This window comes from Alligator mississippiensis, chromosome 2, assembly GCF_030867095.1.
Source record: "Alligator mississippiensis isolate rAllMis1 chromosome 2, rAllMis1, whole genome shotgun sequence".
Taxonomy (NCBI): domain Eukaryota; kingdom Metazoa; phylum Chordata; order Crocodylia; family Alligatoridae; genus Alligator; species Alligator mississippiensis.
This window is the reverse complement of record NC_081825.1, coordinates 39,486,106-39,511,495: the sequence shown is the minus strand read 5'-3', so window position 1 is coordinate 39,511,495 and position 25,390 is coordinate 39,486,106. Positions and strand designations below refer to the sequence as shown.

Sequence of the window (25,390 nt, the reverse complement as noted above, 5' to 3'; positions counted from 1 at the left end):
CAGTACTCTAACTGCGGTCTGACCAGTGTCGCATAGAGAGGGAGGATCACCTCCTTGCACCTGCTCATGATGCACGTGTGGGATGCATGACGAGGTGCAATTAGCCTTCCTGACTGCATCCCCACATTGGTGGCTCATGTTCATCTTGAAGTCTATAATGACTCCCAAGATCCATTTTTGCCTCTATGCTAGAGAGGGGAGTTCCCCAGCCTGTAGGTATGCTGCTGGTTATTTATCCCTAGGTGCAGTACCCTGCACTTGCCAGTATTGAATCCCATCTTATTCTCATCCGTCCAAAGGCCAGGTGGCCTCCCATCCGGTTATTAGCTGGGTCTGGGACTGCTTAGCTTCCAAGATTGGACGGGATCGGGTGCAATCAGTCCAGTCTGGCCAAAGGCCTTCTGTTAGTGCTTTGTGAATTACTAGTTTCTTCCACTCCCTTTACTGAGGTTCATCCTCCCTGTAACTCTCTTTTCTCCAAGGAGGTTTTTAAGAGAAGAGGTGGAGGGAGTCTGCCTACATCTCCCTGTGTCCTTCCCTAAGGGACACATCCTGTGCCTCTTAACTAGCCCACTTATTATCTCCTTCCATCCAGTTATAATGTGATTTTTGAGGAGCTCAAATCATACCAGTTCATGTAAATGAAGCTCTTTTTGTATGAAAGAATTCAGAAACTTTAAAACTAAAAATTATACAGCAGATGAGGAGGGTCAACTTTTAAATTAACATATTACTATCATGGAGAACATGAACTTCTAGACTCAGTTCAGAGCATCATGCAGATAAAGAGGAGAGGTTTAGAACAGCTCTAAGTTTTAGGTATTTTAACTGAAAGAAATGCAGAAGCAGATCTACCTAAAGAGCTTTTTACCATCTCAAGTTCACAGTTTTACCGCTCTAAGGGAGGGTTAAGTATTTAGCAAAACTGTTATTTCAAAGAGCTGAACTACACTTATAAAAATGAAGTAAAATTAGTCAGCAGGAGGCACAAATTTCACATTTTAAAAGGTTTTAGCTTTCATCAGTTAGCACTGTAACATTTCTAAAATACATATAAATTAGTAAAGAAAATGAACATGGTAAAACTGATGAAAACTGTGGGACACATAAACAGATATCAGAATAGAAAATATATTCTCTGCAATTTTATAATTTTACAACATTAAGTACAAGAAAAGGGGATTTTCAGAACTATATACTTCTGTGTCTAGATATATACACACACACAGTCTTAAGACCCTAAGTAGTTGGTGAGGGTTTTGATTTTATGTTCTTGGTAACCCAAAGAAGGTTTAAAAATGTATGCCAAGTGTTTACAGCTAGATTAATCTTTCTACAAGTTTGCATTACCAAGCAAATCTATGTCTGTGGAGTCCAAATTTACAGAGCACATGCAACTCTAAATTTTGACAGGAATATTAAACAGACGCCTGGTTTAAATGCATGAAAACTTGACCCTTACCTGAAGGCAGATACATTTTTCATACTCAACAGGGTAGCTGTACCTGAGGTGGTTTCCAGGCTCACTTCCTTCCCACCCACCCACACTGCATTACTTCAGAAAAAAATACTGTTTGTTTAAAATTTTAAGAGAAGGAGCATTCAATAGGTGGAACTGAAAAAAAAAGAAATGGCTCTGTCTAGGGAGTCAAGTAGTGTATTCTAAATATCCACAAGATTCACATGCTCAATACATGGATACAGTATAAAGAAAAAGTATCACTTGTTTGAAACTAGAGATGTTGCTCCTACGTCTTTGTACCAATATCAAGGATTAGGTCAAGAATCCAAGTTTGTTTCAAGTTCTCCTGTTTCTTCTGCCAGTTCAGCAGAACCGCCACACACATTGTCTTGGTTATCTGTTGACTGATTCAGCTCATGTTCTCCACCTCCTGTTTGAGTAGTTTCCTCCTCCTCCTCTTCCTCTGCTTCTCCATCATCTTCTACATCCATCTCAAACACTCTCACATGACGAAGATTTGAACTTAGCTATAAAAATATTTAAAACTTTTCATTAACAAAAAAGTATGTGTTATCACACACAAACACACACACACACACACACACACGATACAAATGTCTTGAAGATGTGGGTCATGCTTTTAAAATTAATGTTTACCAAAAGCTACATTTTCTTTTAAATTGAGTCCTCAGGTACCAGAGTAAAAAGTTGAAGTAAACTTGTTTTAAAATTTCTGCTACTTCATGCATGTTACTGATTTAAAGCAAGGTAAGTATGTCTACACAAGCCTATTCATCCCTCCCTCTCATTTTTTTTAAAACAGAAGTCACAAATATTCTAATAAACTTTCTGCATCATGGACTGGAGAAAAATTATCGTTACCTCTTCTAATGATTTTGTTGCAGTACAGAGGACATTGATATTTTTTTCAAGTCAAATCAACAAAAAAATATAGTATCAATTTCTTTAGTCATAACAAGCAAAAAAAAATTATCTAAAAGAATTCCATGCTCTCTCTAAATGTGGTACTTACCACACAAGAAACTTTTCTAATGCCGTTTACAGCAACATACTGGGCTTTCATATTCTCCAGTACTCTCCACTGACTCTCCAAAAAGACAGTACATGTAGAAATATCATCACATTGTTCATCTAACCTAAGTGTGTCAAGGAAAAAACATTTTAGACCATAATTTTCTTACTGCATAAATACTAGATTTGTCCAATGATATATGATTTTTCTGTAGTTCCCTCCAATATTTCTCTTATCTGCTATTATATCAATAGAAATATAGAAAGGCACGAATTAAGTTGTTTTACGGATTATTTCATTCTGTTCCATTCACCAGATGTGGATGATATTCAGTGGGCAACCGCTGGGAGAATAAGCAAGAAATCTTTCTCAACTTTATATTATCCTGTTGCTATCAGTGCCATTGCAAATTTAGTGTACCCACTCCTGTTCAAGAGCCTCTAGAACTGTTAGGAGTAGAAAAACTATAGCCCTTATATTCATAAGTGGAAAAAGTTCTTGCTTCCTTAAAGCATTCTCAAATTGGCACCCACATGTCACAAGAGCAGATAAGAACACACAAACACATAAAACAGACTGAAAAACTGATTTGGAAGTTATAATCAAACATAACCTGCTTCCTTCCCAAAAGAAAGTCTTGTCTTTAAAATGTGCATACTGTAAACCTGTAAATATAACCCTTTTTATTTTTAGACAATATTTAAGCAATTGTATTCTATTTTTATATTCAGATAATTATGGCTGAAATGTTAGTTAATTCTACTTTTCAGTTCTGCATTTTCATGGAATTAATAAAAGTAATGCAATACCTTTTGCTTAGATCCCAGCTGAATCCCCTTTCTTGGTCCTCAGTGTACACTGAAGATAAAGGCAACTGAGCCAAGATTCTCTCTTTCCCCTCTTGCTCAGCATTTTCCTTAAGAACTACAGTTACAGTTTCATCATCATAAAAATGGGCATCTAAACAACTGTAGAACCTATAACAGAAGTGATGCTGTGTTTAATTGTATTCCATCATGCCTTACAAAAAGTATAAATAGCTTTTTACAGTATTTACAGTTGGTGGCAGCGAGAGAGGTGGCAGCTGGGTTGAAAGTAACATCCTGCCTTTAGAGCAAGCTACCCTAATTTAACTCCCAAAAGGTTGCTGACTCCTGTTGCAGAATGCTCATTACATTTAATATTCTTCATAGTTACAGAAAGATTTAGAATTGGCTAGCCTACTGTTTAGTCAGCAATGTAATAGGTAGGTACAAAGCTTGTCCCTTCCTCCAAAAGGGCAGGAAACTCTTGAAGTTGCTAAAAGAGACATTGGTTGGTGGGCTCTGACAGCCACCACCATTATCCCTCCTTTGCTAAAAGGATAAGTTGACCTGACATAGCTTTTCTATGGGAAAAAAAGGAGTCCTGGGTTGGAGCCCTCCATCAAAATTTCTGTGCTGACTAAATTACTGTATTTACCTGAATCCGAGACTTTGAATTTAAAATAATCCCTCAATAGATTCTAGACATAGAAAATTATAAACTTGTTATAATTTTCCATGCCTAGAAGCTAATTTTTGGAGGGTTATCTGAAACATGCCCCATCCCCACCCTTTGCCCCCACTGCTGCTGCAGTGGAGAGGCAGGCAGCATGGGGGGCAAGCATCCTTCTTCCCTCTCTCCTCCCCCCGACCTGCTTCCCCACCACTTGCCCCACCCGACTTCCACTGTTGTCTCTGGCTTATCTAGACACAGGGGAGCCCCTGAGCTCCTCATGCCCTGCACTGCATGAAGCAGCTATACAGGGAGCACAGCTCAGCTGGGGACAACAGAGTCAACACACACATTATTACTTCCAGCTCCTGTTCCTGGCCCAGCTCCCTTCCTGACCCCTTGTGTCCCTTCTGCTGAGGGGAATAGGGACTGGAAGGAGGAACACATGTGATACTGCTGTAGTCCTCTGCTGAAGCAGGCATGGAGGGAGCCACAAGGCCACTCCTGCCCTGCACTGCAGGGAGCAGCTGTGCAGGGAGCCCAGCTTCAGGGAGCAGAAGTGGCTCTGGGGCTCCTCCCATGGCCAGATCAGTTGGGAGTTGGACCACTCTAGCTGGGAGCTGGGAGAACTGGCTGTACAGGGAGCCCAGCTCACCTGGGGACTGAAACAGTATCACACAGATTCCTACTTCCAGTATCTGCTCTCTGCCAGTAAGGGAGCTGGGAGAGGAGCCAGGAAGGGAACAGACACTGGAAGGAAGAACCTGAGTGCCACTGATGCTGCCCCATGAGCAGACAGCTCCCCAGCTGGAGCCTTCTAATACCCAATTCAAATATGAGGGTTGGTTTTCCTTATGTTAAATGGGGAAATAACTTGGTCTTAGAATTAAGTAAATATGGTATCATTGTCACCAGCATCACTACAAAATTCTGCAGTGCATTATTAGAAGATAAGATCTCATTTTGGCTCATTGTTTTTAAATGGTCCATGCTTAGACAAAAGCAGTTTCATTGTGTTTCTATCTTGATAACTATAATCATTTCTTTAAGTACAAAATAACTCCATTCACTCTTGCAAGTTACTGCATGTAGGTGAAGCCCAGCAAAAAGATCTTCACTGACTTAATGGGATTGCAACTAAGAGAGGATCCCGAAGGCAACTTGCAGGATCAGAGGCAAAGTATAAATATGAAAAAACAGCTAGTAAGTAGAATAAACAAGACTTAAAAGAATCCAGGTGCAAGTTAACAAAGCTGCTACTTTCCAGACATACTAACCTTGATTCTGAGCTTTCATTTATACTGTTGTTCAAGAAGTTTCCAAACTCCACAGCAAGTAGCCCATTGTTAACAGACCTAAAGGAAAAAGGAGGAAAAAAAACCCATCTATGTGAATAGTTCCTAAAAACTCATACTAACATACTGGAAATTCAAAAACTTAAAGAGGCTGCTGGAAGAGACTATGCAGCCTATTTAGATTTAGACAGAGAAGCAATGCGTAAGGTACATCCAGTATTAAAGGAAATGGGTGCGACGTGCAAGGGGAAGAAGCAAAGGACAGAGCCTCAGGCAAACTCATACTAAAGGGCATCACCTCAAAAACATAACTGATCTTACAAGACAATAATTCCTCTCTTACACCCCAACCTCAAATGCTCTGAACCAAGTTCTGTTAGACTATGTATTTTCTCTTCATAAATCAGCTGCTGAACAGGATTAGTAAAGCCTTGCCTAAAGCAACAAGCCTTACCATTTACCCAACAGCTCTAATGGAGTTGGGGTTGATCTTGGCAACATGGGAAAAAAGGACCAAAATTACAAAAGTTATGCTGGAATCTTGGCAGACAAGGTTCCTTGGGTGAATTTGATATCTTTTATTAGACCAACCCAAATGGTTGGAGAATAGTTATTAAGCAAGCTTTCGGGTTCAAAAACCCTTCGTCAGGCTAAGGAAGCTTCAGCAGTTGGTATGTGCTCTTCCTGGATGGAATGAAAAGTAAACAAGCCAGGGGCTGGACTGGGCTGGGGAGTCAGTTACCAGGCAGATTATAATGCTAGAATCTTGGCATTTACTCCAAGAAATGAATAAGCATAATTTTATTAGTATAAATGAGTTCCTTTTTAATGCGCTGAGCTCTATAACAATCATGAAAAGCCTAAATAATAATCACAAGCTACCTGGGATTCACAAGATGAATACTTACTAAGGAAGATAAACCTATGCAATGGTTACCACTGTTGCTTACTGATGTGAAGGGGCAGCATATATTTAGCCATTTCCTTATCAAAGGAACCATTTCTTTATTGTGACTGCAGTGCTGGTGAACTAGCCCTCCTAACGGTACTAAGAACCCTCTCATCTTGCTCTTGTGGCCAGGATCAAACTGATTACCAGATTTGGGATCAGGATGGAATTTTCTGTCAGGTCAGGTCAGACTGGCAAAGGTCACTTGTGTGTTTTTGCCTTCTTTTGTAGCATGGGGAAGGTCCACTTCCTAGGATCATTAGAACTTATTTTACATAACTCTTTCCATTCCAGTGAACTAGACATGAGAAGCACCTTTGTTCCTCCTAGGTTTTTACTGGGTTTTTTTCCAGCTGCAATGTATAAGAGTTGAGTGGATGCTTTAATGGATGCTTTGAATAAATGGTTGCCTGCAAATGCAGGACTCCTTCTAGTCCCTTGTTTCTATGCATCTAAACTCAATACTATGGCAATTAGTTCTTTTTAGCATAATTGGATCTACATGGCCCTGGCTGCTATATCACAGTCCAGTCAGTTTCTTACCTAGAAGTATCTGTATGCCTCCTCAAAATGTAAATTTTTGAAATGGAACTTTCTGCGATGGTGAAGAGAACATAATGTGTACTGGAGGATTTGTTATTCCACCTAAAATGTTAAAAAATATTTAGATCAAATACAATATTTTACAAATGAAATACAATAGGGAAAAGGAAAAAAAATTCAGCGGTATACTTACAGGAAAGGTAATTTAAATAATTGAGGTACGGATTCCTCACTAAAAAGGAAAACCAAAACAAGTTAGAAGATAACACAAATTTTGTGCAAATAAAACCTAGATATAATGTGAAAATATATACCTTTGAGACATTTTGTAGAGGGAAATGCAGATTACTTGATGTACTGACTTTCCAATCACATCCTAGAGCATATAATCAAAACATTACAAAAATACTGAAAGAAAATTACTCGGCTACTCACATATAGTTTCTTTTATTATATTCTTCTCTTATTATAAAAAGGAAAGAACCCAGCCCAATCTCTAGTGAACTGATGTCTATATTACAAAAGCCATTATCATGTGACATTCCTGGTTTAAATGTAAGTGTACAAAGTAGTATATTGTTCCTCAGGAAACAAAATGAATTGAAATTAAAAATGGTTGTTACTCATTTATGATGCTCAGGAGATGCAAAGAACACAATAGGCAGAGAGACTTAACTACCTTTTCTGAATGCGCCAGGGCAGACTGAAACACTAGAGAGGGGAAAGCTGCAATACTGACATTTGTGGCTATTTTGTGGCTAAAAAAGGGACTTCAGCCTATAGGGCTAACAGTGTCCAAAGAGCTTAATTCACTTTTGTGTAAATGATCAGAGTACCAACTATGGCTGGCCTCAAAAGACCCCTTAATATTCTTTTCAGATCAGGACTTACAGCTGGTTTTTGTAGACACTGATCAATGATCCCCTCCATTTGCCTTTTGACAAAATGTAGCGATTTCTGGGGATAATAGGGAAACAGCAATGGGCTTTCTGTAGAAAAATCATTTGATATTAGTAAAAGACATGTTCTTCATAAAACTACAATTATATGAGTTTCCATTTCAGTCAGAGTACAATGTGCTGTTATATGGAACAGAATCCAGGATTCAGAACTTGAGCTCTCTTTGCAGATCTCTTCCATGTCAGTTAATTCAAACTAAAAATTAGGATGTATGATGTCATCAAGCACACTGCTAAACAACAACAACAAAAAAGGTTTCTTGTCTCTCGCAGTATCTATTGTCTGGATACAATGGAATAATTTTCAGCTTGGATTTCCTTGTTTTCAGTTACCTTATGCTGCAGGAAGATATATTTAAAATGCATGCATTCCTAATTTTTGAGGTATATCTTACTACTTAAGAGTTTTATATAGATTTTTTTCCAGTAAAATCTTGGATGATGAATACATTCTATATACAATGACCCTGCTATTGCTTTGCCATGTAAATAATTGATATAGTTGCCATAAGGATATTAGTAAACCATGAATGACCAGAAAGTGGTCTGAGGAACAGTCTCTCTTATAGTGCGAAAATTAGAATTCCTAATTTTTACCACCAATATAGTTAGTAGCTGATGTTCATCATAATGCAGCTCTGTCTAATGTATATAATAACAAGGAGGAAGTAAATTTGGCCTAGATGAAATTATGATGAAGCAGGTACAACACTGATTGAAAAATTATACTGAAATTGCAGTTATCAGCGGTTCCCTGGAATAATCAAATACACCAATACAAGATTAGGAATATCTCACTAAACAACCATGATGCAGAAAATGACCTGGGGGTACAGCTGATAGCATACAGAATATAAACCAGGCATATAATACTGTTGCAAAGAAGTCAAACGTATCATTCAAAGATAATTAGTGAGACTGTCATATGCAAGACACAGGAGATCATTACCCTCAGTGCTGCCAAGACCTCCATTAAAGCACCACATCCAATTTGGGGTTTCGTACTTCGCAAAAAGATGTAGAAGGGCTACCTAAAAAGTCTGTAGACTCCTCTCTAGTGAAGGCTTACAAATAAGTCAAACAAATACTTGTCAGGAATGGCTTAGTTTAGCAATGGCCTAGTTCAGGGGTGATTTCATCTAGCCTGCAGGCATCCACCAATGAATTATACTCCACATGCTTCACTACCACCTTAATGCATGGGAGGGCCCCAGCCAGTAGACAACTTCTAGTAGGGCTGCTGCTTCCACTGCTGCAGCCACCAGGGGACCTGCTCAGCTTCCCTGGCCTCCAGCATCTCCTCATTGTGTTGCAGCACTCACTCAGGAAGCAGGTAAGGAAGCTACAGCTGGGCAAAAGCGCAGAGATGTGCGTGTGTGTGGGGGGGACGACAGACCACCCCACACACCCTCCCCATGGTGCACAGCCACTGCTATGGGTGGTGGGCCCTTGGGGTGCTCAAGGGCCATGCAGGAACAGCCTCCCAGTGGCAAATGGCTCCAGCCAGTTCCAGGAGCTGCACATGCCAGCAAGGAGCAGGGCCATGCAAGCCCACCTCTATCACGCAGGACTCACGTGCAGCTCCCAGGAGTCTCAAGCCACTGGGGTGAAGCCCCATGTAACGGAGCTGGCAGCCTGGCCCCACTCTCTGCCACCACATGCAGCTGCTGTGATTCCACTGGGAAGCAGGGAGCAGGTCTGCCTACCACTTCGAAAATAATAACCTTCCAGATGAAATAACTGTCCACCCCTGGTCTAGCTGCACACAAATCCTACCTCAGAATAATTTGCTCTGCATCATGAGGCACCTTCCAGGCCTACATATTCATTATTTTTAAGTAAAGGAAAAGAAATTCTCTAATCCATAGGGAAAAAATGAAGCAAACTACAGCCTAGCTCAATCAAAGGTTTCTTGACAATGCTGTATATAGTTGTTCTTGAATGGAAACAAATAAGCCTTTATATTTTTCCTACACAGAGAGAGATTCAAAAACTGACACTATTTGTACTCATACTTATACAAGTGTGATTTTAATTTTGTCAAGTTTGCAAACATATCTCTGATTCACAGCATAAGACCAGCATACAATACCTTTGAGATGTGTGCTATTTTTAAGAAAGTTAAACCACTGGTTTCCCTTCGTGTTAGGTGGTGAAACTAGGTCATCATCTTCATCTTTTAAGTACTGGAATCAGAGAATAAATTCATACCAAGCAGTTATTATCAAGATAACTAGGATTCATTCCCTGGATAAATGTCAAAATATGTCAAAATATTTTCACTTAATTAGTTTTGATTTAATAAAAAATAATTCATATTTTATGCTTCCTTTCTACAATGTCTAGATAATAAAATTTATTCTAATTTCTTAATTGGGTTACTGTTGGTTTCTCAACATGTCATGCTATCCAAACAGTGCACCTACAATTTTAAATTCTAATACTGCTGGCTTCATGATCTAAAGGCATTGCACAAGTAGATTTCAATTATATTTGACCATTTTTAGTTATAAAATTATTCCTGCCCTCACCAACCCCAGCTTTTCTAAAGTACCATAGAGATGAAGCAAATAAAAAAAAACAGTCTTTCCCTATAAGAGGTAGAACAGTTTTTCTCTTTGCAGATAGATGAGCTTGAAGGAACATTAAAGGACAGCACATATAGTTTCAATAACCGCATTCTCTTATTAGTAGATCCCATCTTTTCTTGTCCATCTATCCCAGCTTGTGTTTACTCATATCCTTTGTATTTCTTGTCTCAGTATATAATCCACTATTTTACCTGGCCAACTCTCTCAACATTGAAGTATTTTCCTTTACGATTATAGAGCTCTGGTGCCTGAAACAAACGTAAAGCCGAATTTTAAAATGCAAAAGTATTGACTTGACAATACTGCAGTCCATGAAATTAAATTTTAAAAATCCATATTTCTCAATATGAAAAATAATCCAACTAGTCTTTCCAATTCAGTTATCAGCAGAAAAAACTAAAATTAGGTTGCATGCATAAAAACATTCAGTAAACTAATGTACCTTACCTCATTGAAGTGTTCAGTAAGAAAATCGGCAACAAATGTTATGTCTTTCTGAGTCATCTAGCAGAAATAAAATGGGAAGAATTAGACTACAAAATAAATTAAATTCAAACATATATAATAATGTGCTTCACCGTGAGAACAATGTAGTAATTTTGCCATCTGGTTATGAATATAGAGAAGCAACAATTTCACTTAAGAAAAACTGAATTCTAAAAACAGCTACACATTAGTAAAAGCTTATGCGATCTTTCACGAAAGAAGGAATTTCACAGACAGACAAACTATTAATAGATAGTTACATTCAAAGCCTGGAGCCAAAAGAATATTTTTTCCATCCATTTTCAGAATCAGGGTGATTTTAAAGGCACTTTAAAGTGAATTTCTGCCAATGAAGTTTTGACTGGACACCTGTCCACTGGGAACTGAATTGGCCACTGTAGACATGGGCCAGCAGTATGATAAGCTATGGTAAACGATAGGGTAGGAACTTTGTTATATTTTCGGCACAATTTCCCTGTCACATGGAGCTTTACTTCATTTACTGCTACTTTCTGGGTTTCAATAAATATTCTACTTCAGCCAAAAGAGAACATACCTTACAATAATATACTTTCCTTTAAAAGCATTTTGCAGTAGGGGGCTTGCTTGGGTAAAAATTTGTTTGTATCTGGTATATAAGGATTATTTACATCTATTTTATTTATCTGTATGTTTATACATATTTAAATCAGATATGAGGATTGCTTATGAAAGCTCATTACTCCCTGAACTAGTATTGTAAGGTGCCACCCTGCCTTAATTTCTGCCTTATTAAACCATGGGAGCCCCTTGTGTGAAATCCTGGCCCTGGTGAATGTAGTGGAGCGAAAATTTTATTTCCAGTTTTGTGGGGACAATGTGTACTAGCACACAGGGCCTAGAAACCACTTTAATATTGGAGAGTGGAATACAAAGTATATTCATCCAAGCCACTGAAAGACTGTCTATATAACCACCCCACCCATAATGTCACCAGACTTTAGTTACTAAACTTCAGAAAGAAAAGTGAGAATGTTTTTTAATGCATTAAATGTAAGGCTGAACATACATATTACTGTGAAACTGAGGATACTTAATACACTAATTATTCCAGAAGAATAGCAAGGACATGATTATTAAAACTAAATACTAAAAAAAAACCCACCCATGGCTTATTTTTGTTCCTATTTGCATTGTAGTATGGACCACCAGCAGAATTAAACTGATATGGAAATATTATAAAAATAGCTGATAAAAAATGCTGCTACTACCTTGTTCAGCTCTGGAAGCACATGGTCTTCTGACATCCTCAACATAGCTGGAAGGAAAATTAACAGTTTAACAACAAAAAAAGAAGAAAAAAAATGATTTTTCCATATTTTATTTGTCTATTGCAAAACAGCAAGACCCAAATGATAGAGTGGAATTTTCTCTCATTAGAGGCACTATGGACTTGAGCCCAGGACTTCAAAAGATTTGTGTTTTAGTCTTATTTCTGCCTCTCACTTAAAATTGACTGTGGGGAATGGGGGGATGACTCACTTTCCCTTTACATCTCCATTGTCCCTTCTATAAAATGAAATAAAACATTTCTCATACAAAGATGTCATGAAATATACTGACGTTTGTAAAAAAAAGTATGCAACTCATCTAAAAACAGAAGTTTAACATATATCATTAGCTCCTGTGGAACAAAATATGAAAGTATTAGAACACTGCATAGAAATAGAATTAGAGAGCAACTTATTTTAGTTAAGTAAATCTGTCCAAGCAACATTTAAATAATGTATTCATTATAAAGCTAATGACACGGTAATATAGGGAAATCAGATTACTTTCAGTTTATAGAAATGTAATGAAAGGTGTAATTAATTTCTTTTTGTTAAATGCTACATGTTGCTAAATATCTGCATTTCTGATGCTTGCATAGTAAAACTGATAAAATGTCTTGTTTTCCTAAATAATTAAGAAAACAATTATAAAAGGTAAACAATGTAAAACGATTACATTGATTTCATGACCAGTGCACCAAAAAAAATACACAAAAATAAATTCTTAACTCCTATTTCTTTTCTTTTTTTTATGTTGCATCTAGGACTTCCTAGCTATAAGTTCAGTTGGCAGTCTGTAACAAGGGACCCTCACCCTGTTACTGGCACAGGGCTACAAAGACAGCAGAACTGGCAAAGGCCCTGTAAGAGAAGGGATTTGGGGCCTGGGACCACCCTGTATTCAGGACAGCTAGTAGGCTGGGCTGGCGAGAACAGGCAGAGCTTAGGGGATAAACAGGCCTGCCCTATTTATCCCCTGAGCCTTGAGCACAGAGAGGGCAGAAGGCTCCCTGCCAGAGGGAGAGAAAGTGCAAACAGACACTAAGCAGCCCCACAAGGGGGACTGAGTTTTGCTGCCGTTTTCCCTTAGTGTTTCTGGACGAGTTAGGCAGCAGGACCATGGAGCAAAGCCCGGAGTAAAGACTGTGTTTGTTACCCTGAAGCAAAGGAAGAACTTTCCACTGGGATTTTTTCCTTTTTGCTTTGTATAGGAGAGCCAGGGGACCAAGAGTGACTGAGGGTAGGTGGAGGTTGCTTGCAAGGCAAGGAGTCATATAACGAGAGAGAAAGTGCATGTGCAACTGCGAGCGCTCAAAAGAAACAAGAGAAAAAGAGAGTGAGAGATTTAACTCCTCTCAGGCTGGGGAACCTGAAGGCCACAGCCCTAGTGTGGAGCCTAATTCCCAGCTGTGCTGCTGCTATTAGAGAGCTGAGGCTGGACTGAGTGGGTCCAGGGCTGACGGGAGCAGCTAGAGCACATCAGGCCCCAGCTGAGAGGGTCAGGGCCTAGGCAAGTGTGCAACGGGAAACTAAGCCGCGCAAGGGAAACCCTGCTACTTCAAAGGCTCCAGATGCTTCCTGCTTAATTGATTCCATCAAGGCATGGCAGGCGAGATAGAGGGCAGTGGGTGGATCAGACTGGAGAAGCTAGAGAAGGGAAGGGAGCAGGCTAGCCAACAGCTAGGATATACGACCCCCACCCCATAGGGCTAGGCCTACCACACAGTTCCAGACTATCGATGTATTAAAACTTTCTCCCTGAGAACTGGATATCATTGGAGAAAAGTAGGAATGACAGGATAAAAAGTAGTTAGATTATATTCCAAATTTTTGGAAAGTTTGCAATAAGAATTGCATCTATGAGTAGCTTGAGGCCAAAAATAATTCAAGTATGAAATATCTGTGGCAAAATATTGCAGAGTAGGCTGTTTATTGCCTTCAGTATATGTATATATGCTTAAATTTATGTGCACATGCAGGAGACAACTAAAAAGTAGTAAAACTAAGCATGTGCTTAACTTAACTTTGACTAAAGCATTTGCAAAATCAGCCCAAGTAAAGCTGGGAAGGAAATGAAAATATTTTAACAGCAGTATCACTGAAGTTCAGTATCATGTGTTTAGCACAAAGACAGAAGATGAGACCTTCATGTAGATGGGCTAAGAACTGACACTCAGGAAGAAAATCATAGCTATAGGTATGTTGATAGCCCTTGCCAAAAGCATATAAGGAAAAACACAGTGACTACACCTCCTTTTCTGAGTTTCCAGTGATGGCAGTATAGAAAATCGTAACTGCAATAATTACAAATATATTTAGTTAACCTACTTTTGCCAGCATGACAATAAGTAAATACGGTTCATTTCATCCTTGCATTCAGGAGTGTCAATCTCACTTAGCCCCAGGAGCCAGATGAATGGCACATGACTGGCCCTACAAGTCATACTGGGCCCATGGACTACTACTCTGCTAATGCACATAGCACTCACTCTGGCTGGTCCAGGACTTCGTCACACAGAGCACCTGTGCAGGGCTGGTCGGGAGTACACACACCACACAACACCAACTCTGTCCAGTCTGGGACACACACTGCATGAGGAAACTGCCCTGAAGCACCCATGGGGGAGACTGAATGCAGCACAGATCCCAAACCTGCTAGCGTAGGCACTGTGTGCAGCACAGGGCCCAAACTGGCCAGAGTAGGCCCCGCATGTGGTGTCTGGGTCAATTCAAGACCCAGAGGCAGCACCAGGAGCCAGAGGATGGGGCTCGGTGGGCTGGATCTATCTAGTCCCTGAGCTATATCTTTGACACCAGTCTTAATTTTAAAGAGCCCACTATCAAGGAACTTATCACATGGAGTAATTAAAATATGCTAAACTTCTAAATCCCAGAGATTAACTCATGGGCAAATATTTTAAGATGCTAGGACAACACCAAACCACGTTATTTAAAAACAGATACAAAACATTTAGCGTATAATTAAGCTTACCTACATAAAGCCATCGGAAAAATGCTTTGAAATTTTTCATGCTACTGTCTATAACTCTGTATGAAAAAAAAGATAAAAGATTAGATCTAAACAAAGAGCACAAGCAGCTGCGGGATGAATAGACATTTCAACTTCAGTATAAGCAGGACTGGCACCATTCCTTACCTGGGACCAGACACATGGCAGCCATGCAGTGGTGTGACTGGGATAGCAGGGAACTTTATGGCCCTTCCCAAACAACAAGTGTCCAGCCACGCATGTCAGGCATAGCTGGATATGTATTAGGATGGGGCATAAAGTTTCTCTGATCCCAATGGTGCCATTATTTTAACATGTGCCTGGGGTCTGAAAAACCAGGTCCTGAAAGTGAAATACCTACATTTAATGGAATCACTTCACCTTAATCCTTCTGTGCTTGTTCCCCTTTGCAAAACAGTGATAAAACCACATACTACCACACACAGGGAGGGCAATGAAAAACATGATTAATACATATGAAACATTCTTAATATACAATGATAACCACCATTCAAAGGATCACAAGTAAATAAGTCAGTTGTCACTAATTGCCTGATTAGCGTATACTAAGACTTAGGACTCGTAAAATGTTGAATAATCGTATTAACTGAGTACCATCCATCCTGTACAGTAAGTAAGGAAGGGGTCCTGTAGAAAAAACAGCATGCAATTATGTACAATGGCTGCCCAAACCACCCAAGGTATTCACAACTGTACCACATGCCCAGGCGGGCATCCCCTTCCACTGCTATACCACACTGGCATAAGAGCACAATCCCTCCCCCTGCTGCAACATGAACCCACATGGGCTTCCCCCCAGACTTACTACACAAGCACAATCCCAACCCCCAGCACACAACCCCAAACTCACCCTTTGCACCCTCAACTCCTGTACCACTCTGCCTCCTGGGGCAAAAGCAGGAAGTGGCAATCAGAAGAGGGAAGGGGAAACCTGGAGACTCTGGCTGCTATTGTAGCTTAAGCAATGAGAGAAGCAACAACTGCACGAGACCCAAGAGGCTGCACATTAATTCCTAGGCTTCATGGAGCCCACAAGCTGCCACTTGCGCAACCCTGACTGAAGTTACATACTGAATAAAGAGGGTGCTTTAGCAGCTACTGGAGTAAATTCTTCTAATAAATAATTACATTTTTAGGAAAAAAAATCTTCATTCAATTCAATTGTGCATTACATTATGATTAAAAAACAAACTGGCTTGCAACTTTCCAGCTTAATACTTACTGAAGAAGCTCATTTGCTTTTAGGATGAAAGAACCAACAGCAGTAATAGCATCTATAAAGAGAACAACTGTTACTTTCAGTTTTTAACATTAACATCAGTATGGCAAGTAGTGAGCTAATTATTATACCTTCAATTCCTGCTCCATCTAATCCAAGTGACTCATATTTTTGTTTCCATAATGCCATTCCTTTTAGTTCACTTAAATGATATAACAAGGCCTCTGAACCACTATTAATGCGAGAGAGAAAAGCATAAAATTTTCAGTCTATTCTTTGCACATAGATTTTTTTTTAATCAATTGTATCCAACTCTTATCTGGCACCTCTCTCATTTGTGTACCTCAAGCACTCTATTATTATTTTTCCCATTTTACAGAGAAAACTTTTTGAATGCTACATGTTATCCATATTTTGACTATAACCTCTAGCATTAACCTTAGTTACAGCATATATCAATTTTTTCTCATTAGACAATCATATAAACCAAGTTTTTCTTCCCCAACAGTCTCCCAGGAAGTAAGTTTTACTTTGGAACACTAGTGAAATGAGTTTAATTTGTAAACGTTCATAGAAACATAATGCTGGAAGGGACCTCAGTAGGTCATCTAGTCCAACTCCTTGCTCAAGGCAGGATTATCTCTATCCAAACCATCCCATATAAGTGCCTGCCTACACTATTCCGAAAACTACACAATCAACCTGTCACACTGCCCAAAAACACTACGAGCACCCTGACCTGTCACAGATAAAGCAGAGAGATATGAGCTGTCAGTGCCCCCCACCACTACAGAGGAAGGCAAAAACCCCAACACAAACCATACTAATCTGGCTATGGGATATAATTCAGCCCTGATCCCAAATATGATCTGATCATGAGCTACCCCATGCTGCTTATCCAGGCAGACAACAATGATACTGCCAAGTGACTGAGCAGATCAAGTGACTACAGGGCTCTGGGTACAGCAGTGAGGAGGACAGGGTTTCATGTGGTGTTCTCCTTGATCCTCCTGGGCAAGGGGAAGGGCCTGGGAAGGAGTTGATGCATCCTGTATATCAATACATGGCTGCGCAGATAGTGTTGCTGGCAGGACTTTGGCTTCTTCAACCTTTTGATGTTGTTCCAAGGATTGCTAAGAAGAGATAGGATCCACATGATGGAGGAGAAAGAGCATCTTTGCAAACAGGCTCGCTAACCTGGTGAGGAGGGCTTTAAAAGTAGACTCACTAGGGGACAGACACCAAAGCCCTGAGGTAAGTGCGGAATCAAGTGACCTAGAGGGAGCACAAGCAAGGGGACAACAGGGGACGCATTCCCATTCTTCCTGAGACAGTAGGACAATTGGCTAGTTACCTCAGGTGTTTGTATACAAAATACACAGAGCCTGGGAAACAAACTGGAAGAATCGGGAAGTCCTCACACAGTCACAGAACTACAATGAGACTTGGTAGGATAGCTCGTGTGACTGGAGCACTGTCATGGATGGATATACACTATTTTGGAAGGACAGGCAGGAGAAAAGAGGATGAATTGCTCTTTATGCAAAAGAGCTGTATGATTGCTGAGGGCTTCAGTATAAAACTGAGACAGGCCCGTTCAAAGCGTCTAGGTTGGGATCAGAGGGGACAGCAACAAGTGTGATATGGATGTGGTGGGTGTCTACTATAGACCACCAGACCAGGAGGATGAGGTAGATGATGCTTTTTTCAAACAGCTAGCAAAAGTTTTCCCATCAGAGGCCCTGGTTCTCGTGGGGGACTTCAAAATCACCCTGACATCTGCTAGGAGAGCAATACGGCAGTGCACAAGCAATCCTGAAGAAGGATGTTTGTGCCCGAAAACTTGCAAAGAACTTTTTTCCAACTATTCATTTGGTCTAATAAAAGATACCACATCTACCCAAAGAACCTTGCCAGGCAATCCAGGAAGCTTTTTGAGTGCTACGGACAACCTCCTGGTGCAAATGTTGCAGAGGCCAACTAGGGGCAGTGCTCTTCTTGACCTGCTGCTTACAACCAGGGAATAATTGGTGGGGAATGTAGTTCAAGTACGACAAGCACAAAATTCTGCTCTTGGGACAGAACAATCCCATGCACTGGTACAGACTGGAGACTGACTGGCTAAGCAGGAGTTCTGCAGGAAAGTACTTGGGAGGTTGCAGCAGACAAGCTATGATCCAAAAGCATTCCCTTGTTGCAAAGGCAGCTAACAGCATACTGGTCTGCATTTGCAGGAGTATTGCCAGACTGAAGGAAGTGATTATTTCCCTCTATCCGGCACTGGTGAGGCCACATATAAAGTACTACATCCAGTTTTGGGCTCCCCACTACAGAAAGGATATGGACCAATTGGAAAACTTCAGCAGAGGGCAACAAAGTTAGGGGCCTGGGGAACATGGACTTATGAGGAGAGGCTGAGGGACATGGACTTATGAGGAGAAGCTGAGGGAACTGACCTTAATTAGTCTGGGAAAGAGAAGATGGGGGGGGGGGGGGAAGGAGGGATTTTAATAATAGTCTTTAATAACACCTGAAGTGCAGTTCCAAAGAGGATGGAGCTGAACTGTTCTCAAAGGTGGCAGATGACAGAACAAGGAGCAATGGTAGTTTAGGGAAGATATTAGAAAAAACTCTCTCACTAGGAGGGTAGCAAAACACTGGAACAGGCTACCCAGAAAGGTTGTGGAATCTCCATCCTTTGAGGTTTTTAAGACCCAGCTAGGCAAAGCTTTGGCTGGGATGGTATAGCTGGGGATGGTTATGCTTTGAGCAGGGACTAGAGGACCTCTTAAGGTTCAACCCCAATTTTCTATGAATCTATGAGCAGAGGGGCAAGATCCTCTAACCAGACACCTCCAGGTCTTAAGCCAGCAGAAACATTTTCCATGACTACAATAAAAAGTGCTGCAATACCTGTGCTTCAATATGCCTAAAACATGCAGAACTACTAGTTGTGGCTGCTAGCTCTTTTTAACAAATATAGAGCAACATATTTATGACATTTTATATCTGTAATCCATTAGATGTTGTATGACATACCTCTGCAAGTGACTTATGACTAACTTTTGTATACTGGAGTAGGAAGACTCTATGGACTGACCAAGCTTTTTTAAACCCTGACAGAAGAGACATCGCATTAAAGTATGTAAAAACAGTGTCATAAGGTACTGAAACATCATTTGAAAACTATAAAGATGAACCATACCTTCACTGTTAGTTGGTTCATTAATAGTGCTTGAAGTTCAGGGCTAAGTGGGGAAGAAAAAAAAAAAATCAAGTATTTTTGTCTTTTATCAGACTATTCATTTACAACGTTGAAGTATAATTCAATTTAGGAATATAAACAACAACTACCTTGCTTTTCCCCACAGCAGCAGCTGCATAAATTCATCCTGAACAGATGTGGTTGTGTTCTTTTCCTGTCAGTCAAAATTAATGAAATAAATAGAATTGTATTTAAATCATAAGTTTACTGTTATATGTAAAGACATCTAATTTAGAATACACACAAACAAAACACTTCATAGAATGCTAAAAATAGATTTGGAATCATTGCAACTTCAATTACTAAAATAAAAAGAAGTTATTATTTCTAAATTTTCCCCAGCAAAGAGAGTTCTAAGCATTATTTTAAAACGTACAATTACAAAACAAATTTTCATTCTTTTTTTTAAAATTAAAGTCTAACAACTACTGCAAAACTTTAATGACTCAATGGTATCTAGGTCCTGGCTCCATTATGAACGTTTTGCTCTACTTGTTTACTTGAAGTAGATGACAGGCTCCAAGTGCTGCTTTCCAAAAGCTACAGTAGTTACAACAGGAGGGCTTAATTCCCCAGGAATATTCATTTATTAGAAAAATAAGTTAAGCCACTCAGAAATCAAGAGCTTCAAACATAATGCTGAAGTTATGTATTTTCATGGAATGGGTAGCTTACTGTCAAGAGCAATATATTCAATGGGTTAAAGAAGGGGTGTCAAACATATGGTCCAATGGCCAGATCTAGCCCACAGAGCTGCTCTGTCCAGCTTGCTGGGCAGCCAACAGGCCACTAGAAGCTAGAGGTGTTGCCTGCTGAAAAACCCAGGACCATTGGGCCCTGGTGGACATGGAGATCTGCAGCAGGAGGGCAAACAAGGACTGATACAACTCTAGTCGTCCCCCAGCCATTTCGCCTATTGCCACCACTGCTGCCCCAGCTCCTCAGCTGCCAGCCCTGCTGCTGCTGTGTGCCTCATACCAGATCTGGAGTTAGAACTGTTGCCACTATGTGCTCTGTGTCAGAGTGGGAGCTGCTGCCAAGGCATGAAATGTGTCAGCAGCAGTAGCTCCACTTCTGGCATGTGGCAGCAGCTAGAGTTGCTATTGCATGCATAGGGAGGGGGCTGGAACTGCAAACACCTCCTGAGTCACCCTGTGCCGGATTCGGCCTAGAAGGAGCCCTATGGTCCAATCCGGCTCTGAACAGGGGTGAGTCTGACACCCTGGGTTAGAGGATGTAAATCTAATGAGAAAGCCACTAATGGTACAAGCCACAACTACAGCATGATGCTGAATCCATTAAACTAATGAAAACAAAACAAATCAGTATTATGGGAATATAAAGACACAGGAGAAAACCACTAAATACCTTAAATGGTGCTTTTAACCTCAAAGAACTTGCTTCTTTAATCTACAGAGGATATTATGCAGAGCAACTATGCATCAGAACCAAAATATGTAATAGCTTTGTCATATACATGAATTTTCCACCTTCCCCAAATAATTCCCTATACAATACCTGGACAAATTTGGTTAGACGCGAATCCATCTGCATCAAAATTTCTTCCCATGCTTCACACATGCAGGTCAGTGACAATTTTATATACTACAATACAAACATTTAAAAAGTTAGTCTTGTCTCCTTAAAATCAATATTAATATTTTTCACTAAACAGTCGATCATGCTAACATGCATTTAAATCTTAAGCTAAATTTCTAAATCAGTGCTCTGTATTAACTTAGAATCCCCTTATGTCTCTTATCAGAAGAGTGCTTCACATTACCAAACCTGTAAGAACTGTAGTATTAAAAAGAAGTCACAACAAAACTTTACCTGTAGCAGAGTAGAAATATGAGTAAACTTTCTGGCCATTCGAGTTACTTCGGGTAAATAGGTTGACAGTAGACTGGTATCCAGCTATAACATGAAAGACAATTATTGTTATATATATGTTTCTCTTCTCTGTAATGATAAACCTGGATCATGTGAATTGAAGAAAAAAAAAAAAAAAGGAACTTCACAAAGAATTGAGAATTTTACATTAATTTCTCTCTCTCACCTAACCTTAGAACATTCAATAATTCAACATGTTTTAATATACCTATGCCAATATTCATATATCATCTGGAAAATTTGTGACCAGTGTTTTTAATATATTGCGACTGACAGCCAAAATATGAGCGATACCAAGTTTTTATGTACTATCATTAAAGTACATCATAAGGTAAATCATAACGCCAAATTAGCAACCTGAGTTCCTATAATAGTATACCTAGTATAACTTCGCAGACACCTCCTAGCTTTAAATAGTATCCCAGTTACAGCAATCAGAATTTAAGTGAACAGGAAGAACCTAAAAACTAAAAAGATGAACATTACAGAAGCTGGAAATAAAGTAATTTATAGTTATGGCAAATCAGAAACAGGCATGTGTGCTAGAATTGTCTGATACTAGTGAAAAAATAAGCAGTATTTTAAAAAGAATATTTCAAAAGTCACTTTTGTGTTTTCAGTCTGCATTTTATTTACCTGAAAATACATCATCTCCAAAAGACCATCTGAGGAATTTTGCATCTCTGCAATGACCGATAGTGATTTCAAATCACTAGACAAACACAACCCCCGACAAGAACCTGTCACCTGAAAAAGTCCAAGTTTAAGACGATGAAATATCACATATTTTCTCGGTGGGTAAGTACATACAGCGCGCTAGCATATTTATCAACAGAAAATTTTCTGGCAGAATAAAAAATTCACTATATCAGCAATAAAAAGAGACAACTTTGCAACTTTAACACTTCGGCTTTGCTATGTTTAACAGAGGATCTATTGCACACAAAGTTGAATTCCAAAGCAATGTTTAAACTCACTCATAATTTGTGGTAGTTTAAGAAATGAAAGTAAAACATACCCCTGTTACTGTTGCAATCTTGAACATCCCATAAGCATAAACCTCAATAAAACCACAGTTTCCACCAAGAACGAGGGCATTAAGCCTAGTAATAAATAAAGTATCTAAATCAATCAGTCCAATTAACCAAAAAGAAAAGCCTGTAAGGCAATAGTTAATTTCCACTGCATTTGAATACCTTTTTCCCCAAAATGTCACGCTTAAAAGTAAAGCTCACATTAAGAATTTTGATTTTTGTATGTAGCTGTCATTACAAAAAAGATCAAAGGCAACTTTAAAACAGTTTAAACAGAAATTAAAAGATACAAAGTTACTAACTCTAATGTCACTAAATATTAGCTATTTTATATGCAAACAGAATAATTATCAATCCACTTTCTTAAAGGTAGACTACAACATATTTATTCTTTTAAAACTACTCTTTTATTCAGCTAATTTTAAACTAACTGCTATTCTGTGGTAGTCAAGCGGCACTGCTTAGTTCAAATACAAAGACGATGAAAATTTAAATTAAATATAGCATCCAAGAACAGCCACCAATGTTAACAGCACTGGAAAAGAGAAAATCATCCAGGGGATAGATCCTTGGACAGACTGAATAGGCTTGCATGCTATTCACATCCTGACGCTACTCATTGTGATATCTTGGGCAACTTATTTCATCTCCCTGTGCTCATTTCCTCCCTAATCTTGTCTGCCTTTTTACAATCGTAAAGTCTTTGGGGCTCAGGGTTGTCTCATTATATTATTATAGTACCTAAAACAAAGGAATCCTAATGTAGTATTTTAAGTAACTGTAACATTCAACAGTAATGTAGAATTAGCCATTATAGCTTTATGTGCATCTTTACATTTAGTTTGAGGCTCTGCTGCCACAAGGGAGCACAGAATGTAGATAGATGCCCTCACAGTTTGGTCAGCAGGTAATGCTTTCTGGTTTAGCTTAACATCTTTTTAACTCAAGAAAAAAGAAAACTGTAGGAGATTCAACTCCTTCCAAGTTAAGGTGAACAAAGTTCCCACTTTATTTTTATGAGCCTCACAGAACCCTCTAATAAAAAAAAGGAAAGATTTGACTTCTTTTCATTATTTTTAAGCACACAATATAGAAACACTCCCCATTTCTGTAGGTTATCACCAAATAAATGGATTTAAAGTAATTTTTAACCAAACACTCCACTATTTTACAGATCTCAAAGAATATTTACCTTACATCCCCTAGCAGTTTCATAATTTCATCTGATTTTTCTTCACTGAAAGCATAAAAATATGTTTAGAACAAGTTATAGACATTCATATGACTCTTAAAAAAAATAAAGACAGAAATAAAAAACCATGAGTTCTTACCTGAAGATTTTTGCAGTGGTGCTATAGCTAAATTAAAGAACAAAGTAAAAATGTGAGAAAACGAGTGCTCATTTACTCCATAACTGGTGCAGAGTATTAAATATGACAAGTCAAAAAGATGACAGCACTTGAAACATTTAGTTTTACAGGCTTGTTAATCTAAAACTTACTTTTTTGGCAGTGCAGGTAATTTAGGCAGAAGAAGATTTGACTCATCCTCAGCATTATAAAATGAGGTAAGGACACTGAAAAAGAAAAAGTGATTAAGAACTGTTTGTCTTTGTTGCCAAAATGAAAAGAGGAAAACCACAATAAATATTTTTTTCCAATTCCAGATTGATGTTTAGACTCAAGATGTCACATTTATATTGCTAGTTTGCCACTTAATTTTAAAAACCTGTCTTCTTAGTTTTCCATTTCTCCAAACAGGAAGGTTAAGCTGGTATGTGCCAATTCAGTGGTTTGCCCCCCGACCTTCTATTACTTAGTTTTTATAGTACTGTTGAGATGCCCTAGTCATAAACCAGGACCCCACTGTGTACTATACAACCACAAGACCAAAGAAATAACTGCTCCTTTCCTAAAGCTCACTGAAGTCAGTCAAAAGGACCCTTCAAAGTATAATCCAAAGTCTTAATTACAACTTCTTTGGGGGTTGACATATGCTTACAGATGTAGCAGATGACAGTGAGTTAGAGGTAGCAATTATGCAAGTTAACAATAACTGACAAATCTAAATAAATAATCTGTAATATTACCTATATATGGACGCACAAGGTCCTTTTAAGGGTGCTCTTCTTTTTATAACTTATAAAACTACAGAAATATTATAATTAGCATGTCATTTTTATAAGTATATTTAAAAATAATCTATAATAAAAGGATTTTTTATGACGTGCCCAGAAAACTTACTGATCTTCAAGATAAAGTTACACTTTTCCTGCTTAACCACTATAATTTATATTATATATAAATTATTGATAGGGTGATATTATACTATACATGTATATTTAATTGCAGAGTTCCTTAGAGCTACCTGCTTTCTTCAGTTACTTCCATCCAATGCATGTAAGTAATAGGAGCATCCACTGAGAAAGAGTGCAAGCTTTCAGGTTTTTCTACATCACATAGGATGACCCGCTTAGTATCAGCCAGCCCAAAAGCTAAAACTAGAGGAAAACAGTATAAAGTTAAACAACTTGCATTTTCAAATTTCAATGTTAATACTTTGAATGAGCCTTACATACTTTAAAACAGTGGTTCTCAACCTTTTCTGTACCAGGACCCATTTGTGAACATCAATGGCCAGTGCCCAACCCAGTGCCCCTTATTCCTGACCTGCTACCCTCCACCTGCAGGCTCAGTGTGTGAGGTTCAAAATTTCAATTTCAATATATCTGAAACAGTGAACAATTAGGAAGTACTTTATGAAATTTATTAATGGCTAATTTATACCAATTTATTTTGTGTCAATGTCTGCAATCTTAAGAACTAGTTCCAAAAAAAGATACGC

The 25,390-nt window shown here is 38.9% G+C and overlaps 1 protein-coding gene across 1 annotated transcript in view; it reads right to left on the bottom strand.

The window, feature by feature from the left end:
• Nucleotides 1–1,117: 1,117 nt before the first annotated feature.
• Nucleotides 1,118–25,390, bottom strand: part of ANAPC4 (anaphase promoting complex subunit 4) — a 28,603-nt gene continuing 4,330 nt past the window's right edge. Inside the window, exons 3-28 of the mRNA XM_006260432.4 lie at nucleotides 24,914–25,046; nucleotides 24,048–24,122; nucleotides 23,878–23,904; nucleotides 23,739–23,783; nucleotides 22,531–22,615; nucleotides 22,149–22,259; nucleotides 21,453–21,536; nucleotides 21,138–21,224; nucleotides 19,709–19,773; nucleotides 19,560–19,602; nucleotides 19,394–19,470; nucleotides 16,486–16,586; nucleotides 16,358–16,409; nucleotides 15,097–15,152; nucleotides 12,045–12,091; nucleotides 10,756–10,812; nucleotides 10,500–10,556; nucleotides 9,810–9,903; nucleotides 7,650–7,747; nucleotides 7,073–7,134; nucleotides 6,952–6,990; nucleotides 6,759–6,860; nucleotides 5,249–5,326; nucleotides 3,305–3,472; nucleotides 2,496–2,619; nucleotides 1,118–1,989 (exon numbers count right to left, since the gene is read on the bottom strand). Of these exons, the coding sequence (XP_006260494.2) occupies nucleotides 1,780–1,989; nucleotides 2,496–2,619; nucleotides 3,305–3,472; nucleotides 5,249–5,326; nucleotides 6,759–6,860; nucleotides 6,952–6,990; nucleotides 7,073–7,134; nucleotides 7,650–7,747; nucleotides 9,810–9,903; nucleotides 10,500–10,556; nucleotides 10,756–10,812; nucleotides 12,045–12,091; nucleotides 15,097–15,152; nucleotides 16,358–16,409; nucleotides 16,486–16,586; nucleotides 19,394–19,470; nucleotides 19,560–19,602; nucleotides 19,709–19,773; nucleotides 21,138–21,224; nucleotides 21,453–21,536; nucleotides 22,149–22,259; nucleotides 22,531–22,615; nucleotides 23,739–23,783; nucleotides 23,878–23,904; nucleotides 24,048–24,122; nucleotides 24,914–25,046 (2,177 nt within the window). The 3' untranslated portion in view covers nucleotides 1,118–1,779. The remainder of the gene's footprint in view (nucleotides 1,990–2,495; nucleotides 2,620–3,304; nucleotides 3,473–5,248; nucleotides 5,327–6,758; nucleotides 6,861–6,951; nucleotides 6,991–7,072; nucleotides 7,135–7,649; nucleotides 7,748–9,809; nucleotides 9,904–10,499; nucleotides 10,557–10,755; nucleotides 10,813–12,044; nucleotides 12,092–15,096; nucleotides 15,153–16,357; nucleotides 16,410–16,485; nucleotides 16,587–19,393; nucleotides 19,471–19,559; nucleotides 19,603–19,708; nucleotides 19,774–21,137; nucleotides 21,225–21,452; nucleotides 21,537–22,148; nucleotides 22,260–22,530; nucleotides 22,616–23,738; nucleotides 23,784–23,877; nucleotides 23,905–24,047; nucleotides 24,123–24,913; nucleotides 25,047–25,390) is intronic.